The sequence below is a fragment of the Mchenga conophoros genome, linkage group LG11 (genome assembly GCF_057382185.1).
Source record: "Mchenga conophoros isolate Kocher_MC1m ecotype Shallow Benthic linkage group LG11, M_conophoros_male_GT1.1, whole genome shotgun sequence".
Taxonomy (NCBI): domain Eukaryota; kingdom Metazoa; phylum Chordata; class Actinopteri; order Cichliformes; family Cichlidae; genus Mchenga; species Mchenga conophoros.
In genome coordinates this window covers 39031446-39051377 of record NC_140536.1, presented here as the reverse complement: position 1 = coordinate 39051377, position 19932 = coordinate 39031446, and the positions used below count along the sequence as shown (strand labels likewise).

The following is a 19932-nucleotide window of genomic DNA, read 5'->3' as shown; positions in this document are numbered from 1 at the left end:
TGTCTGAACAGCAGAAATTAGGACAGAGAAACAGTCTGTGGAGAGAATCTGCAGCACAAACAGGAGGCTCTGAATACGCGAGCTCAGAGCTCGGTTTAAAAAGCAGTTTAAAGCTTTGGGTGCTTTTATTTTTGTGACACATTATTCAAACATCTTTATAGAAAAAACAGAATCATTAAAGCATCATTTCTCTCATTGGTTCTAGGCTTCAGTCACTATGATCGCTACATCTCAGGTTTAGTTTCTACAGTGTGTCGACAGCAGGAGGTGGACTCAGCTCGGACAAACAATAAAACAGGTTTTTATGCACAGCATGGCTTTGAAATCACATATGGCTTATGGGTAAATATGGCTGTTTAATCAGAGGCTCTACCTTCAGCTTGGAACAGCTTTTATAACTCTACAAATATCTTCATATCAGCTACAAACATAAAGAATCAGAAAAAAGTCAAACTGGAAGAATCATAATATTATTAGAATAAAAATACAAATTTTAATGTCTTTATTTTGGCAGCTTTCCTCTTTGCTGCCAAACGGCAGCGACGGAAAGATAAGAATGAACAGAAAGCGGAAAGTTCTAGAAAAAGAACAAACTCAACAAAACACCTGAAAACTTTACTTTTAGAAACAATCGTCTCATTTCGGAGCAGAGATGAAGACAGCGGGGAGCTCTGCGACCTCTGACCTTTGACCCTGAAGACAGCAAGGAGGGTGTTTTGTTGAACTGGGGGAGGAGGTCAAAGGTCCAAAATCAAAGACACTCTGACACAAAGATGGCTCACGACAGTTTTCACCTACGCTAGGGATGTCGAACTCCAGGCCCCGAGGGCCCTGGAGGTTTTAGACGTGTCCTTGATCCAACACAGCTGATTTAAATGCCTAAATGACCTCCTCAACATGTCGTGATGTTCTCCATAGGCCTGGTAATGAACTCATCATGTAGTTGAGGTGCGTTGACTGTGAGATCCAAAACCTGGAGGACACTGGCCCTTGGAGTTCCCCACCCTGACCTACACTTTGGCACAGTTTACACTCTGGTCTGTTAAGTCTGGGCTTTAAGGAGGAGCGCTGGCTCCAGGAAAAAGGTTGAGATTCTTTTCTGCATCAGTGCGACTTAAAACATCCTAAAAGGTTTTAAACAGAAAGCAGTTCAATAGCATTCAAATATGACCCTTTATTTATGGGTGAAAACGATATTTGAAACAGGTGTTTTCAGGTATAGATCTCCGCATGTTTTAGGAAGTGAGTCCTGAACAGATGAGAAGAGCGAGGACTTCAGAAAATGATCACCACTGCCTGTAACGCAGGTGATGAAGGTTCTTTAGAGGACGGAGGAGAGCAGCGTGAGTAGAAAGAAAGCACTGAGAACCACAACTGTCTCAGCCGAGGACCACAAAGCACTTTCACATAAACTGTTATAGTGACGCTGCAATTAATGAGGGTGGAGGTGAGGCCAGAGAAGAACAGAGTTCCTGTTCTCCATGGTTTCTGCCATTTGTAGAGATAACTGTTGATTACACGGTTTTAAATGGCGAGTGATGGTGGTGCACCAATCAGCATGCACTTTGTCACTCAGAGAGTAAAAGTCCTGAATTAGCAGCTAAACAGGTTCCAAGAACTTTGGCAGTTTGTACTTCCTGCAGTGTGGAGTGACCACAGCTACGAAAATGTTCCCGCAGTCCAAAAGCATCTATGGTGGCGTCATGGTTTGGGACTGCTTCAGTGCATACAGACCAGAACAGCTCACCATCACTGATGGAATGATGGATTTGGACTGAGAAGCAGGACATCTGCCTGTGGATTGAATCGTGCAGCAGAGACAACAACCCTCAGCTCACAAGGAGAACATTAAAGAAACGTTCAGGTGAGGAGATGTGAAGCTCAGAGTCCTCGGGGCTGATGGCCAAGCACAGCGTTCATGTACTCGAGGTGATACCGGATCATTTTCATCAGCAAATCCAATCTTTTCATTCTGTTTTTCTACTCTTTTAACTTGTTTTAGATAGCACCAATGCCAAAACATCAAAAACCAAAAAGAGTTCAATGTTCCCTGCAGAGAGAAAATATCATTTATGAGTTAAATTTGAAGAATGTATGTTTGGAAGAAGGACACGTTTCTAAAACATGGACGATTTTTCTCTGTTGGTCTGGAAAATGTTTGCACGGATCAGACACGGGACCTGGTCCCGGTCACAGAGGGCTACAGTAAAGTCCTCAGGATCAGGAGGTCAGGGGGTCGGAGGTCACTCGTAGAGACATTAATCCGCACAGAGTGAGCATGCTCTGTGGCGTAAATACAAACATAATATCTGGATATTTCTGAGCTTTTGGTCAGCGCGGCTTTATCCTTCATTTATTTGGTTTTCCTGACAGCTCATCCTACCACGACATAAGAAAATATACTTTCACTCCTTTTTCCAAAGTCTTTGTGTGAGACATAAAATGTGATGGCGAGGAATTATTTTGGTTTTGTTTGTTCTTCGACTCAGACAGGAACTGGAGTGAAAACAAACAGGAAATGCAGGTAAACTAGTTTTTCTTTTCTTTGGAAGGCATTCAGCTCATTTTAAATAATATTTGGCTGAACTCTACAGAAAGCTGCTCTTCATCTATATTCATTTGATGCATTAAAATACATCAGAGGTCAGTTTAGACATGGCTCATGGGGCTGTACACACCTGTGGGCAGGTAACGGGAAGTGGAAGCCCTTGAAAACATAAAAAAAATTCATTGAAATCGGGACAGACAAGGCCAGAGATGTCCCACACTTTCCTGTCTCACCTTTCCCAGGTGAAGCAGTCAGATCTTCTCAGGTACAGAGCTGCTCTTCCGTCCCTCATCAGCAGAAGCAAAGATGTCTACAGACAGCGAGGGATGGATCCAGAGCAACGAAGCCAAGGTCTCGTGGGCAAAAAGGTTAAAACAGGGAAAAGGTCCCAGAGGAGGCTTTTGGTTTGAGGTAGGTTAGCTTGACCTGCAGCGGGAGGCTAACAGCAATTTAGAGGTTTGGCATGAAGCCCGAGGTAGCTCTCTTTGGGGGGAAACAGTTTGGTGGAGGAGTTGGAGAGGGGAGGGGAGGAGAGGCAAGCCGACCGTGGGCCTCGTCCACATCCTGACCAGAGGCGAACGCGACGAGACAGACAAACACTGAAAGGCTAAAGCGGAGCAGAGGAGCGTTAGCGTCCTCTAAGGTTACCTGCTGACCAGAGAAACAATAATTCCCTTTGGCTCTGGGCCTCTGAGGACCGGCAAACGGCAGGTAGAACACCTTCTCAGGTGCATCTCAGAGGCCCGTCTCTGGTCAAGCCGGCAAAAGGCCTCATCGTCTCTGGAAACTCGGCACCGTCGGTGACTAAAACAAAATGAGCCCAAACTAAAGAAAAAAGCTTTTGGTTTCAACAGGAAGTAAGCATCAGCATCTGAACGCACAGGGGGAGGAGCCAGAGTCATGTGACCAACAATTTGTGTGTTTACAGGTGAAGAATTGCGCTTTGGTTTTGATCTGGAGACAACCTCATTTGGGATTGGTGTCACAGCAGTCAAGTTCAACGGGTTCAGTCTCCCTGTGGGATCAGACGCCACCTGGAGCTTCCTCAGACAAATCATCATCATCATTATAATCTATGCGTTAATCTCTTATCCTAAATGTGGTAAGGAGGAGAGAAGGCGCCACAGGCCGGCGTCCGGGGGTGGGGGGGAAATGTGTGGTGTTTTATCCGGTGCCTGTGCCCAGGTGAACAGGTAGAGCAGGTTCAACCATGACCATCAATGGAGGAAGGGTGGAATCGCATCTCTGTAGGCGGAACAAGGGAGAAGGGGGTCATTGACAGGAAGGTGTTTCCTCAGGCAGGTATTTGACCCCGAACTCTGGATCAGGACCATCCCTTAATAATCATCCAGGCGTGTGTGTGTGTGTTTACCTGGCTGAGCTCGAAGCTCTCAGGTGTGTGGCCTTTAGGACCACTGACGCCATTCAGAGTGGGTGGAGTCTCCCAGCTCTCCCCCTTCCTGCAGAAAAAACTGAGCACAGAATACAGTGAGAATGATGAAGACGATGATGGCGGTGGTGGTTGTGAGGACGGTGAGGACGATGATGGTGAAGGCCTTACTTGCGTCTGTATGCCAGCAGGACGAGCAGCAGGCAGCAGAGGATGCAGGCTAGGCCACTGTGAAGGCCGACCAGCAGAGCGGACGTCGAGCTGTCAGCCTGATCGCAGTTACAGCTTGAACCAGCTGAGGGCGACAAACATCACATGTTACACTGCTTCCATTGGTGACGGTGTGCAAGAGGTCAGAGGTCAGGCTCCTACCTGCTGCAGCTCTCTCTCCCTCTGCCAGAGATACAAGGCGGCGGTTGGACGGACTGTCTCCGTTCCCGTTAAACGCCACCAGCTGGATTTCGTAAATGGCCGCCGGCTCTACAGGAAGTAAACAAACAGATTATCACAACGCTGTATCCACTTCCTGTCGGGCTGCCTGTACACACCAGCCTCATACTCACCCAGGTGGGAGATGGTGTGGGTGTTGATGTGTGCTGGGAAGGTTTCCTGCCCCTGCACTTCTGGGTTGGAAACACTGCGGTACTCCAGTCTAAAGCCCTCCAGCTTCCCCGGCTTGCTCGGAAGCTCCCAGTACACCTGCATGGCGGTCTGGTTCAGGACCTTAGTGAAGAAACTAGGAGGACTGGGAACTGTGGGGCAGACAGTGCCTGCGGTCATTCACAGAGACAGCATCTCCAAAACGTTTAAACATGGTTTTATTGTGATCAGAGCAGGTCTACCCCACCCCAGGCCCGCACCTCTGAGGTCAAACCCTGTTCATGACATCAACACATCAAACAGTGTTTCTGCATTCATCCTCTGAAACATAAAGATGGTGCTTAAAGCCTCAGGCTGGGTGGGTGTGCCCTCTGCTGGCAGATGTGTGGAGCTGCACCATCCTTCTATCAAACGTCTGATCAGATTACTGTTCACTAATATGAAGCCAATCCTTCTCTTTGTGTGTGGTAGGAAGCGCTGCCCTTACACCGATGCATCTTTACCAGAAACTTTTACCATCCTACAAATCTACAGCTTCATCAGCTCCATTCAGGACCAAGCTGCAGACCTTCATAGCAGGCTTCAGCTAATGTTTTCACGTCATTGTGAGTAGATCTGAAACACCTCGTGAACTCAGACCCAGGAGATTACTTTTAGGTGGAGGTCCTTTTCCGAGGCTGGAATGCTGTGGCACCATCTTCAGATGGCGAGGTTTTATAGATATTAGATATAGTGTGAGTGTTTTCAGTGTTAGCAGTCAGAGGTGACCTACCACCGCCCAGCGTGCTGGCCATGATGCTGTCAGACTGCTGGCTGCCTCCCAGCGCCGAGTACGCCTTCAGGTAGATGGAGTAGGTGGTGGCAGCTTCCAGGTTGCTGAATTCGTGTTTGAAGGTGGTTTTACTGACGGCCTCCTGCAGCTCAGCACTGTCCGGCTCTGAGGAGGTCACAGATCAAAGGTCAAACAGGTGAAAGCATCCACAGTCGGTGATGGTGCTGCAGAATCTCATTTCTAGTCTCCTCACACGGACGATCTCAGACTTAAAAATACCAACCCCACCCTTCTCTCACCGCCCAGTTTCCTGATGTGCAGGACATATCCGATGATCTGCTGGCTCACATGTTCTGCCGGCTGGTCCCAGGTCAGCTGCAGGCTGCTGGAGCTCAGCGCCGCCGCCTGGAGGCCGCTGGGGGCCTCGGGCAGCTCTGAGCCCTGGCTGATGGCGAGGCGAGCGCTGGCCTGATTGGTGCCAGCGCTGTTTTCGGCAATGCACTGGTAGATGGCTTCATCCTCGGGGGTGATGCGGGTGATGGCGAGCGTCCTGCAGGTGGTGGCAGAGAAGAGGTGGGACGTTAAACCGTGCAGTAACCTCACAGAGAGAAAGACCTTCTGAGCGTAAACAGAAGGATCTCACGTGTTCCCGTTGGTGAGCTTGACGTTGCCGCTGGGTATCAGCAGTTTGCCATTCTTCAGCCAGATGAGGTGAGGGTCGGGGACGCCGGACGCCGTGCAGCTGAAGACGGCGCTGGCCCCTGCTGGTCTGGAGACAGACTGTGGCCACTGAACAAACTCTGGAGGAGCTGCGGTCCAGAAGACAGAGCGTTACAATTTCAACACAGGGCAAACCTGAGCTGGTGGTTTACCCTCTGAAAACTTATTCTCTGTGAGGCCTGTGGGGGGATGTGCCGCAGCACCATCACGAGTGGAGACGACCAGGAAAACTGTCAGAATCAGACAGACTGTCATGATCCTGGGTCTTTTGACCCAGCGTTTTAAGTTTGAGTTTATTTTGTTCATTAGGTTATCTAAGTTCATTTGTTTATTAGATTCCCCTTGTGTTTCCAACCCCTGTTAAGTCTCCCTTGTCCTTCATGTGCTTCACGTCTGTGTTTCTTATGTTGTCATGTTTGCGTTTCATTATGTTTCCCATTTTATTTTGAAAGAGGTCCTGTGTCCCTGCATTTTGTTTTACTCTTCCCCTGTGGCGTTGTTATGTTCATGTTGATCTACTGTGCCTTTCTGTTCCATGTTTCAGATCCCTATGTTCTGTCTCCTCAGTCTGTTAAGTTCACGTCTTGAGTCCCGTCAGTGTGTTTCCTGTTTTACTTTCACAGTCTGTCCTATGTTAATGTTTCTAGTTTTGCTTCCCTTGTCTCGTCCTGCTTAATTACTCCCAGCTGTGCTCTCCTCCTGTGGCTCATTCCCCCTCGTTATCCCTCAGTGTATTTAAGCCCCATGTTTCTCTTTGTCAGGGTTGCGTCCTCCCTCATAGCTGTGTGATTTTTCCCTGTGGCTCCTTGTGCTTTAGTTTTCCTAGTTTAGTTTTGTGTTGTTTTTCGTGTCCCACTCCACGCCAGAGATAAAGCTGTGCTTTTTGAGTTTACTTTTCGTCTCTGCGAGTTTGCGTTTGGGTCCTACTCTTGCCTGCACACAGCCGTATTGTGACACAGACGTGCTCATTTTATCTAAAGAACCTCAGAAATACCACAAGTGAGGATCGCTATCAAACATCGTAGCAGCGCCGTAACGGGGAGAAAAGCCACGAGCCCAAGGTCAAAACGCTAACACGTATTTAATTTATATTTAATGTAACTGTAACAGAGGTTTATACATGTCTTCAAAGGTGATGCTGAGTCTTTGGAGCCACCTGGTGGATGAATAACTCGCTACATAAAGCTAATCACTAAAAACGCATCATGTTATCATCACACGCCGTGTCCTCAGAATGAAAACTTGAGCTTGTGTCTCTGTTATCTTTGAACAGCACTTTGACCTTTGACCCCACCACCACACACACACACATACACACACACAGACACAGCTGTCTGTCTCCACCCACTTCATCTCCATGGCTACAGGGAAACCGTACACACACATCTCTGTCACCCCACAAGAGCCCCGCCCCCTCCCACTCTGAATGGAAAGAGGGGGAGGTCAGGGGTCAGAGGTCACAGGGGAGGGGAGGGGAGAGGTATGAATAGGAGTCATTTATAAAAGTGTGTGTGTGTTGCTCTTGAACTTGGGGTTCTGTATCTTAGGAGGTCAACGGTCATTATCCCTCCACAAATAAAATGTATTTATGTGTCCACCCCCATATCTGACACACACACACACACACACACACACACACACACACACACTTTTTATCATTTTTAGCAGGACTGTATTTTGTGTATTTGTACTTTCCTATTTTCTGTTCTGTTTCTGTGTTGTTGTTGTGTGGGCTGTACGCCAACCTGAACGATGCACGGCAACAATAAAAGACTTTATCTTTAAAAACTCTTCTGATTAAACTGCTGAGAATATTTTTGTTCATTTTGCGTCTCCTCGCTTTTATTTTCGTGTCTCTGATTGACATGTTTGTCACGCGTGCTTTTTGTTTGCAGTTAGTTTCACAGTGACACACGTGTAAAACGATGAAGTCGTCTTTGTAAAAACAACTCAGATGTGATAAAAATGATAACTCACACCAGCTACAGACAAGAAAACGACGCACCCTGAAACTAACAATAGAAATAAGCTGAATTAAACACAACAATAATGATAATAATAATAATAGAAGAAATGATTTGATGTTAATGCGTCTGTCTCTGATGGGAGTCACGTGGACGTGTCGGTGAAAAGAAGGTTGTTACGGTGGCTTCTTCTTCCTACTGTTTAGGTCTCTGTGGGCGCTGCCGCTGATGATGTGTGAGCCATCTCCTCTGGATGCTGTTGTGTAACAACATGTTCGTCACATACTGTGTGAGTGGAAAGCACTTTGGGTGTTAGTTTTGTTTTTTGTTTTTTGATTTTCGGATTATGTGATGGTTTCAATTACTTCTATCGTTGTAAGTATTCTTCCCTTATGACTTGGATGTAAATTAAAATACTATTTCAGTATCTAAGGCAGATAACCTAAGTATGAAGAATGCTTACATGATGTACATATTGTGAATGCCTGCTTTTGAAACCTTAATAAAAATATGAATAAAAAAAAAAAAAAGGAAAGCACTTTGGGTGGTTTTACTTGTGCGTTAAGTCAAACTGACTTCAGATGGGTGCATGAGGGATGAACCCTTTCATGCAGGACAAGGAAAGCTGGATCATCACACAGAGCAGGAGCCGCGGTCGGGTTTAGACCGAGGCTGTCTGTTGTGGCCCTGCCCGTTTGTGCACTCGTGTTTTCGTGCTGAGGACAGTCTGCAAGTCTGAGTGTCAGAGTGACAGACGGAGTTTCAGTGGGAATAAAGTCCTCATTGTGAAGTGGGGCTCTTCTCATGCTAATCCAGATTCTCATGAAGCTCTCAGTCACACACACGTTCACAATGGGCCTGTGTGACCTCTGACCCCTCCTCCTACATGACCTCTGACTGAGCTGCAGCTGAGCGAGCAGGACAGGAGTCCCTGAACGTCTCACACGTCTGCGTGGAGCTGCAGAGGAAACTCTGATCGGAACCACATGGAGTCCTCGGGGCTGTGCGCTGGTCTTTCCACCGTGTGTGGGAAAACACTGTGCCTGCTGCGTAGATGACACATGGCTGCACGCACCCAGAAACTGCAGGAAAAGCTGCAGCCAGTGCGTTTTTCTCCCACAAACTCACATATAAGATCATCAACACCTCACGGTTTCAGAAACAAATGCGTCTGACGCGCTCACGTGAACAGGAAGTGAACTCTGAGGTGCTGCTGTCACCTCTCTGATTTACAGAGAGGGTCAGAAGTCACATGTTGGGGGTGAAGAGTCCGACAGCAGCAGGCTGAACTGAACTCGACACACAACCAGTCAAGTTCAAGAGCTGACAGATGAACACACACGCACACTGCATGTGTGTTTGCACACTCGACATGATGAGGTGGAGCTGAACAGATGGAGCGGTTGCTCTGCAGCTGCTCGCCGCTGTGTTCGCAGGAAGTCTGCCTTAGGCTTGTTCTGAGGATCTTATTGGTCAGTAATCGTGTTCTTTCCTGTTCCACCTGAGTGCTCGAAGCACTGCCTCATTCACACATAACACCAGCACTTTTTTCTGCACCTGTACTTCCTGTCTGACGTCCTCACTCTGGTGGATGCATCTGAGGGCATCTTTCCCAGGAATATTTGGGACTGAGTCACCGATCTTCCTATTAGTGGATGATTGGCTCTACATCCTACGCGCCCAACTTTCAAGGAGAAGTGTCAGTCATGAAGGAGCAGCAGGTTTGTTTCAGTCTGCACACCAATCATTGATGAGGGGCCAGCAAATCAGACTCGCTGCCCGCCATCTGAGTCACCAAAAGCTGCTCCTTCAGGAGAACCAGAACCAGAACTCGCTTTGAAAGGAGGACAGAGAATGACTCATTTTCAACCAGCAGCAGTTCCTTCATCGCTGTGCCTGACCGACTTTCTCTGATAATCACAACCATTCCGAATGGATTTGTCTGAAACTTAGTGTGAATAGAAATAAAGGTTTATTCAAACAGAACAGACGCCGTACATCCAGAAATGTCCCTCAGTCTGAAGATCAAAGATCTGACCTGCAGGACTTCTAAGGTGAAAAGTTTGAATGTTTAAGGTGAGGACAGCTCGGTCACATTTGGCCAGCTGATGTGTTGTTGCTGTGTGCAAGCGTACCTACCTTGTACAATGAGGCGTCCAAGCGCCGTCCTCCTGGACCTGCTGCCCGGTCTGTTAGCCGAACAAACGTAAACGCCTGAGTGCTGCAGAGTGGCATCAGAGATCATCAGGTTTCCTGTTCCCAGAACCTGGATCCCCTCCACGCCAATGGACCGGCCGTCTGACCGCACACAGACACCATCATTAACACAGCTGATCTTAACAGGTAATCAATACTAATGATTGGATCAATGAGTGCAGGAGGAGGCGTTACCGAGGCGACTCCAGGACACGATGGGCCGGGGGTTTCCTGTGGCAACACACTCCAGGATGGCAGTCTGGTGGACATTGATGGTGAGGTTCTGAGGGCCGGACAGGATTACGGGCTCCTTGTAGATCCTGGATCCTGCAGCTGTGTCCAGAAGACCAGAAACCCTCAAAAACACCCCAAGACTCTGTTTACCCTCACTCTAGACTCTTTCTACCCTCAGTCCGGACTCTTTCTACCCTCAGTCTGGACTCTTTCTACCCTCAGTCCGGACTCTTTCTACCCTCAGTCCGGACTCTTCTACCCTCATTCAGGACTCTTCTACCCTCACTCTAGACTCTTTCTACCCTCAGTCTGGACTCTTTCTACCCTCATTCAGGACTCTTCTACCCTCACTCTAGACTCTTTCTACCCTCAGTCTGGACTCTTTCTACCCTCAGTCCGGACTGTTTCTACCCTCATTCAGGACTCTTCTACCCTCATTCAGGACTCTTCTACCCTCAGTCTGGACTCTTTCTACCCTCAGTCTGGACTCTTTCTACCCTCAGTCCGGACTCTTCTACCCTCATTCAGGACTCTTCTACCCTCAGTCTGGACTCTTTCTACCCTCAGTCTGGACTCTTTCTACCCTCAGTCCGGACTCTTCTACCCTCATTCAGGACTCTTTCTAACCTCAGTCTGGACTCTTTCTACCCTCATTCAGGACTCTTTCTACCCTCATTCAGGACTCTTTCTACCCTCAGTCCGGACTGTTTCTACCCTCAGTCCGGACTCTTCTACCCTCAGTCCGGACTCTTCTACCCTCAGTCTGGACTCTTTCTACCCTCATTCAGGACTCTTCTACCCTCAGTCCGGACTCTTTCTACCCTCAGTCCGGACTCTTCTACCCTCATTCAGGACTCTTTCTACCCTCAGTCCGGACTCTTCTACCCTCATTCAGGACTCTTCTACCCTCAGTCTGGACTCTTTCTACCCTCAGTCCGGACTCTTCTACCCTCATTCAGGACTCTTCTACCCTCAGTCTGGACTCTTTCTACCCTCAGTCCGGACTCTTCTACCCTCATTCAGGACTCTTCTACCCTCAGTCCGGACTGTTTCTACCCTCATTCAGGACTCTTCTACCCTCATTCAGGACTCTTCTACCCTCAGTCTAGACTCTTCTACCCTCAGTCTGGACTCTTTCTACCCTCAGTCCGGACTCTTCTACCCTCATTCAGGACTCTTCTACCCTCATTCAGGACTCTTTCTACCCTCAGTCCGGACTCTTCTACCCTCATTCAGGACTCTTCTACCCTCAGTCTGGACTCTTTCTACCCTCAGTCCGGACTGTTTCTACCCTCATTCAGGACTCTTCTACCCTCATTCAGGACTCTTCTACCCTCAGTCTGGACTCTTTCTACCCTCAGTCTGGACTCTTTCTACCCTCAGTCCGGACTGTTTCTACCCTCAGTCCGGACTGTTTCTACCCTCATTCAGGACTCTTCTACCCTCAGTCCGGACTCTTCTACCCTCAGTCCGGACTCTTCTACCCTCAGTCCGGACTGTTTCTACCCTCATTCAGGACTCTTCTACCCTCAGTCCGGACTCTTTCTACCCTCAGTCCGGACTCTTTCTACCCTCATTCAGGACTCTTCTACCCTCAGTCTGGACTCTTTCTACCCTCAGTCCGGACTCTTCTACCCTCATTCAGGACTCTTCTACCCTCAGTCCGGACTCTTCTACCCTCAGTCCGGACTGTTTCTACCCTCAGTCTGGACTCTTTCTACCCTCAGTCCGGACTCTTCTACCCTCATTCAGGACTCTTCTACCCTCAGTCTGGACTCTTTCTACCCTCAGTCTGGACTCTTCTACCCTCAGTCTGGACTCTTTCTACCCTCAGTCCGGACTGTTTCTACCCTCATTCAGGACTCTTCTACCCTCAGTCTGGACTCTTTCTACCCTCAGTCCGGACTCTTTCTACCCTCAGTCCGGACTGTTTCTACCCTCATTCAGGACTCTTCTACCCTCAGTCTGGACTCTTTCTACCCTCAGTCCGGACTCTTCTACCCTCATTCAGGACTCTTCTACCCTCAGTCCGGACTCTTTCTACCCTCAGTCCGGACTGTTTCTACCCTCATTCAGGACTCTTCTACCCTCAGTCCGGACTCTTTCTACCCTCAGTCCGGACTGTTTCTACCCTCATTCCGGACTCTTCTACCCTCAGTCTGGACTCTTTCTACCCTCAGTCCGGACTCTTCTACCCTCATTCAGGACTCTTTCTACCCTCATTCAGGACTCTTTCTACCCTCAGTCCGGACTGTTTCTACCCTCAGTCTGGACTCTTTCTACCCTCAGTCCGGACTCTTCTACCCTCATTCAGGACTCTTCTACCCTCAGTCTGGACTCTTTCTACCCTCAGTCTGGACTCTTCTACCCTCAGTCTGGACTCTTTCTACCCTCATTCAGGACTCTTTCTACCCTCAGTCCGGACTCTTTCTACCCTCAGTCCGGACTCTTCTACCCTCAGTCCGGACTCTTTCTACCCTCATTCAGGACTCTTTCTACCCTCATTCAGGACTCTTTCTACCCTCAGTCCGGACTGTTTCTACCCTCAGTCCGGACTCTTTCTACCCTCATTCAGGACTCTTTCTACCCTCAGTCTGGACTCTTTCACCCTCACTCTGGACTCTTTCTACCCTCACTCTAGACTCTTTCTACCGTCAGTCCGGACTCTTCTACCCTCAGTCTGGACTCTTTTTACCCCCAAATCGGGCATTCAGTCTTTAATTATGTGAGTTTTGCCTTACAGAACCTTGCCCTCAGTTTTGTCTTACCAGTGACAGTCAGCTGGGCTTCGTGGCTGTAGCGAGTGTTGGCGATGTTTGAGGCGATGCAGCGAAACAAACCGCTGTCAGTCCGCTGAACGCCGGTGATCTGCAGCACGCCATTAGGAAGCAAGGTGTACCTGTACACAAAGCATATACAAACAGGCTTGAATCCTTATACGTTAAAATTTAATCTCATCACACTTCACTAAAGACATACCTGTGGTTATCGGTGCTCAGTGAGCATCTGTCTTTCTGCCAGGTGATGTTGGCCTCTGGGATACCATTCACCTGACAGGTGAGTCTGGCCACACCCCCTACATCCACATGCATGGACTCTGGGTGAGAGAGGAACTTAGGGAGGGCTGGTGGGAGGTGGAGAAGAGACCGTTAGTACAGGTGGGTCACGTGTGTGTTACTGTGAGGTTTGTTTGATGTTTTTTGTGTGTTTGGGTGGACGGCAACTCACATGCGAGCTGGACGCGGGCCTTGCGGCTGACCAGCATGCCATAGCGGTTCTGCACTGCACACTCGTACTCTCCGGCATCTGTCTCGTTGCTCTCTCGTCTCTTGGAGAAATTTCTGATGAGCAGCGTGCCGTTGGTGAGCACTGTTGCTCTGGTACCAGTCGCTATGGGAACCCCGTTGAGTCTCCAGGTGATAGCGATAGGCCCCTCCCCCTCCACCTGACAGTCCAGCATCAGGGGACGGCCCCTGACCGCAATAACATCACCAGGCTCCTTCAAGAAGGCCAACTCCAACGCTCCGAGCACACCTAAGGGGAAGCAGGAGGGTCAGGGGCGGAGTCTCAGTGCACGTTTCTGATGGTGAAGCAGGTTTAAAAACACAAACACTCACTGACAGGAGGCAGATGTGGAGATGAGGGTTATGATGATAATAAGGGCGAGGAGGTGGCAATGAGGTGGCGATGATGATGACTGGAAACACCTGCCCAAAGCAGTATCCAGGTGACTCCGGCAGGCAGAACTCAGGGCTCGCGTTGACCCTCAGGCTATGATGAACACATGAATGTGACGATGGCAATGATGACAAAGATGGCAATGATGTATATGTACTGAAAGAATCAGAGCCAGTGTTTGTTATAAATAAACTGGGAACGTTAGAAGACTGCATGCACCCAATTATAATCAATCAGGTCTGTCACACAGACTGAGGTCTTTAAATTACGTGTTACTACACCTCTCATCATCTGAAGGCCTGGACTGAACAAGAAGCAGAAAGCAGCGGGGCTCAGGTCTGCAGTGTGTTGTTTCCATCACGTGGTGAACGAACTGCTACAGCGCTTTCCTGCTCCACCTCAGAGCAATTTATACCACACATTATTTCTACAGAATTCTTTCTGTGATGGATGTGTCAGAGAGCAAAGTGGACCTAACATCTTGTCCAGGGATATTTGGCATGCTGGAGCAACAAACTAAACCGCCACCTGCTCTACAGCCACAGCCACCCCTCAAACACAGCACAGATCAGCCTCTCTGCGGGCCCCCTCTGCGGACCAATGCAGGTCTTGTGTCTGTTTATTATGCTGTTCAGTGAATGCATCGTTCCTCCTCCTCCCTCCTCTGGCCCTTTTCAACTTGAACTTGGTTGAGGTGACTTTCCCAGGCTCCCCCCCTCCTCCCCATCGCCTCTTTGAGAGGATGCTGTGGGAGGAAAGACTGAGTCTGGCAGCAGGACCAAATCCTTTAGTGTGAACGACGACAATAGAGAAACAAAAGTTAACCAAGACACAACACCCCACCCCCAAAGGATCCCACAAACAACCAAACACACCAAACCCTGCAGCTGCCGGACCCCAGGACGCCTCCAGGCCTGCAGCTCCTCATAAACATCCATCACTTCAGCCTCTTTATACAGCTTCACGCTTGTTTCCACAGACTCTGAGCACAAATCACTCTAAAGGCCAATTTCATCTCCTTGAAGAGGAGAACAGGAAAACATGTCAAAATCTTCCTTCAGCACCAACACCGGGCTGGCACAGGGCCGGCAATGGGCCCACATCACTCCTCTTTATAAAAGCAACGATGAATCCTGATGACGTCACGTCAGGAAAAGTCAAAACTGGTTTAAACAGGAAATCATCAGCACGAGATCGGACCCGACACCATGTAGGTGTACAAACCAGGTGTGGACCGTTCACACCTTTTGGTGTCCCGTGACAACACATCTGGACCACAGCAGGGCGTGCTTTATGCCAGGGGTGTCCAACTCCAGGCCTCAAGGGCCGGTGTCCTGCAGGTTCTAGACCTCACCCTAGGTCAGCACACCTGAATCAAATGATTAGTTCATTACCATGCCTCTGAAGAACTTTAAGGCATGTTGAGGAGGTCATTTAGCCATTTAAATCAGTGGACACTTCTAAAACCTGCAGGACAGCGGCCTTCGAGGACTGCAGTTGGACACCCCTGCTTTATTCAGACTGTGACTCGATAAAGAAGCCGATGCAGTTCTGGCCACGGATCAACCCAGAGGCGTCTTTATTCTGGAGGACGTCAGTGGACACAGACAAATAACCTGGATCGTGGGCAGTATTGTGTCTCGTGTTCAGCAGGTGTGTGATAGCGAGTCATGCTCACAGATCACGACTCAGAAAAACATCAGCTGATGTTTCAAACCATCGAGCTGCTCAAGTGAAGCATCTGATGATGATGATGATGATGATGATGATGATGATAAGGAGGAGGAGGAGGAGGAGTTGTGATGGAGGTGGAGGACAGCTGTCTGATCAGCTGATGATGTCACATGTCTCCTCCTACAGGATTTAATCCTTCGCCTCCCATCTGGGTCCCCGCCATGGGGGTGGGGTTTTTAAGACACTGGAGCAGACAGTCTGCCCCCCACCCCTACCCCCCGTTTAACCCTAACCTGCCCCCTAAATCCCCTGAACTGAACTGAACCCCCCGAGGCCTCTGCAGGTCATGAGAGCTGCCCCCCCCCCTCCCTTCCATTCTGCGGTGTGATGTCACACGCCGCTCTGACCGTGAACTTCACGGTTTCATGGTGCTGACAATGGATTCCCCACAGACACGGGAGGTCTGAGCCCTGAGAACCAGACTGTTACCCTGCCCACCCCCTTCCAGGTCACATGTCTGCATCTGCCGCCGACCCCACCCCCCACCCCATCCCACTACTGCTAATCACGCCAATTAACAGTCTGAGTTTTGTTTACCAGCTCGATTTTTACCAGAGTGCTCAGGTGTGCCAATCAGACCCCCACAGACCTGCACAGACCCCCCACAGACCCCCACAGACCCCCACAGACCTGCACAGACCTGCACAGACCTGCACAGACCAGCACAGACCCCCAGAGACCCCCACAGACCTGCACAGACCCCCACAGACCCCCACAGACCTGCACAGACCTGCACAGACCAGCACAGACCCCCACAGACCAGCACAGACCCTAACAGACCAGCACAGACCCCACAGACCTGCACAGACCTGCACAGACCTGCACAGACCCCCAGAGACCAGCACAGACCCCACAGACCAGCACAGACCCCACAGACCTGCACAGACCTCCCATCAGCTCTTGGGCGCTCTGGGTCATCAGCTGACTGACAGTCTGGAGAGTTTCTCGCTCTCGACACATCATCAAGTTCAACAACAAAACACACTGAGCGCGCTCAGTCTACTGCATAGAAATGAGTCTGATGAATATGAACGTGACCTTCTGTCCTCATCACACACACACACACACACTGTGGTTTCATAGAGATGGGAACTTTAAACCAAACTGGAGTTCAGAGCCTCACAGACACACTGGGACCAGTTAAAACCAGTTTATTATGTTTTACTGTCCAGAAAGGAGCCAAGAAAACACCTGAGAGACTGTAAACAAACAAAGAGAGGAAAACAATGATGGAAGAAATGAAGGCATAATCAAAGATATAAAGAAGAAAGGAAGGAATAATAGGTGACCTTTCAAAGTTAAAGGAAGAAACAAAAGGAGGCATTAAAGGAAACAGGAAAAGGAAAGGAAGGATCACAGAGAATTACAAGGAATGAAGAAAATCAAGCTTTTATTGCTGTTTTTCATTTTACTGTCACGTGACTTCATGTCTTCTCATTCTGAGCTATGACATTTTTTCAGATCTTTCATTTGTGGTTTTCTGAATGAGCTCTGCCTCATCACACGCTATTCTGTAATCTAACTGGTTTAGTCAGTGTGAGTGTGAGTCTGACCTGAGCAGCAGAGTCCCTCCAGCAGCAGCAGCAGCGTCCAGCTCCACGTCTTCTTCATGCTTTAGGTTAAATCCAGAACATCAGATGCACGCAGGTCTCAGCACTGCTCTTCTTCCTTTGCACCTTCTTCTTCTGAATCTGAAACCTGTGCAGCTCACATGCGCTGCTGAACTCTGCAAGTCTGACTTCAAATTGAGCCTGCACTCAGGGGCTGAGGGGGAGGAGCCTACAACGGGGGGCGGGCAGGGAGGAGAGAGGAGGTGGGAGGAGGGGAGTATGGGAGAGGATGGAAATCAGGAAACCAGACCAAGGAAATGAAGGAAGGGGTTCTGCTGGCTTTATTTTAGTAGAAGTCTGAATTGACTCGGGTGTGCAGGTGTGCTGCAGGCAGGTCCTCACCTGTACCTGCTGCTGAGGTGCAGACGGTACGTGTTTGAAGACAGCAGCTGATAAGGCGGCACTGACAGCGGTTTTTTGGTTCAGTCTAAACGCCCACTTCCTTCAGCTCAAACATCCTGCTGTGGTCTCACTCTGTCCAAACGAGCACTTTAACAGGACAGAGTACAGGTGGAGGTGGAGGGGGCAGTCAGCAAGTGTAAGAATTCAAAGAACTGAAATTTAAACAGAAAGTGGAACACAGGGTCAAAGGTCAGATACTCATGTAATAACAGGAGAAAGTGGGGCAAAGAAACAGAAAGGAGGAAGTAATCACAGGGTTAGACACGCAGCCAATAACAGAGCAGATCCAGGGCAGCGTGGCAGGTGTCTCAGTGAAGACGGACAAGCTGAGAGCTTCCAGCTTTGATCCCACAGGTGAGCTGATCAATCTACAGGTGAGTGTTACACTGTTATTGTGTAACACTCACCTGTGATTTTAACTCGTCTATCCGAGTTAAAATCCTGGTTTACCTCTAATTTTCTAAAGCTCAATGAGGATAAAACTGAGATCCTCCTTATTGGCACCAAATCCAACCTTTTGAAGGCAAACCATTTCTCACTCACCATCGATAACTCCACAGTTTTCCCTTCTCCTCAGGTTAAGAGCCTTGGTGTCATCCTAGACAGTACACTTTCTTATAAATCACACATCAATAACCTCACCCGTTCTGCCTACTTCCATCTACGTAACATTAACAGATTGCTTCCTTCTCTTTCCACCCAGTCTACGTCCATTCTTGTACATAGTCTTGTTACCTCCCGTATTGACTACTGCAACTCTCTTCTGCATGGTCTCCCCCAAAAATCCCTCCATAAGCTTCAACTGGTTCAGAACTCTGCTGCTCGCATTATCACCAGAACCCCTCCTACCAGCACATCACCTGTTCTTCAGGAACTTCACTGGCTCACAGTGAAAATCCAGATAATATTCAAACTTCTTCTACTCACCTTCAAGGCCATTCATAACCTCGCTCCTTCTTACCTTTCTGACCTGTTAACCACCACCTGTTCTGCCCATTCACTTCGTTCTTCTTCTTCTGTCCAGCTTACTGTACCTTCCTTCCGCCTCACCACCGTGGGAAGCAGAGCTTTCAGCTGCTCTGCTCCCAGGCTGTGGAACTCTCTGCCCCCTGAAATAAGAAATATTGGTTCTCTCCCCCAGTTTAAATCCCAACTCAAAACTCATCTGTTCAAATCTGCATATTCACTGTGAATCCACTGTTTGTTCATTTTATCTTGTGCTTTATTTTATTGTTCTTATTCTGCCATTGTTTTACTAAGTGTTTTATCCTATTGTAAAGTGTCCTTGGGTGACTTGAAAGGCGCTCATAAATAAAATTTATTATTATTATTATTATTATTGTGGCACCATCACGCCCGTGCTGCTGATTCTCGGACCTTCACCCAGCTCAGTGGACGGTGCTAATACAAAAAGAAGAAGTTAAACCAGGCGTCTCACACTCAAATGAGCGGGCTGGCACTGGAGGGCCACCTTAATGTTCAAGGAGTACAAAGTGTTTGTTTTTAACCCTGTAAGACCCAGGCCATCAAAAAATAACCAGAAAATTCTCATGTTTTGGAACTGAGATGTTTATAAACCCTTATAACAAAATCCACATTTTTTCTGCAGCATCATGTTGTGTATGATATATTTTTATTATATATTTTTTTTATCGCATCTGATACATTGGGCATTTATGGCTACTTTTTGTTAACAACAATGTTAATTTTAGACAAAAACAGTTTTGTCCATAACATTTTGAAATTATGGCACATGTTGATCATGATACAAAGGGTATTATAGGTTTAATTTCAAATATTATATAATAATAAAAACTGCAAATGTGAGTGCAAATCTTTTTTCCTCAGTCTTAATTAACTGAAGCTTTTGAGTGAACTAACAGTCAGACACATTAGTCCTCTGTTTCTGGACACACACATGACAGCACTTCTATCATTTAACACGATATTAATGCAGACACTTGTGTACACATTAGAGCTGTTGCACTCCACAACAAGTAAATCCTCCTAACAAAAAGGAACTTCCAGGACCAAACAGCATTATATGTTTTACGTGAATCTATGGTCCGGAACTGGAGGTGACA

At 48.3% G+C, this 19932-nt stretch overlaps 1 protein-coding gene across 1 annotated transcript; it reads right to left on the bottom strand.

Moving 5' to 3' along the window:
- Positions 1-72: 72 nt before the first annotated feature.
- LOC146565065 (immunoglobulin superfamily DCC subclass member 3) lies at positions 73-17506 on the bottom strand. Its single transcript, XM_085290454.1, has 14 exons — positions 17390-17506; positions 13653-13958; positions 13404-13548; positions 13193-13323; positions 10386-10523; positions 10134-10292; positions 5954-6119; positions 5610-5860; positions 5311-5475; positions 4502-4690; positions 4311-4418; positions 4110-4233; positions 3921-4020; positions 73-3793 (listed from the first exon to the last, which is right to left on the bottom strand). The coding sequence occupies exons 1-14, from the start codon at positions 17445-17447 to the stop codon at positions 3713-3715; spliced, it is 2121 nt and encodes a 706-aa protein (XP_085146580.1). The 5' UTR covers positions 17448-17506; the 3' UTR covers positions 73-3712.
- Between the last annotated feature and the right edge of the window lie 2426 nt (positions 17507-19932).

Excerpts from the sequence above, each read along its gene's own strand:
- LOC146565065 (XM_085290454.1), bottom strand. The coding sequence starts at position 17,447 with ATGAAGAAGACGTGGAGCTGGACGCTGCTGCTGCTGCTGGAGGGACTC. Across the intron at positions 13,549-13,652 it reads GGCCCGCGTCCAGCTCGCAT|CCCTCCCTAAGTTCCTCTCT; the intron begins GTGAGTTGCCGT and ends ACCTCCCACCAG. Across the intron at positions 6,120-10,133 it reads TGGACGCCTCATTGTACAAG|CTCCTCCAGAGTTTGTTCAG; the intron begins GTAGGTACGCTT and ends TCTGGACCGCAG.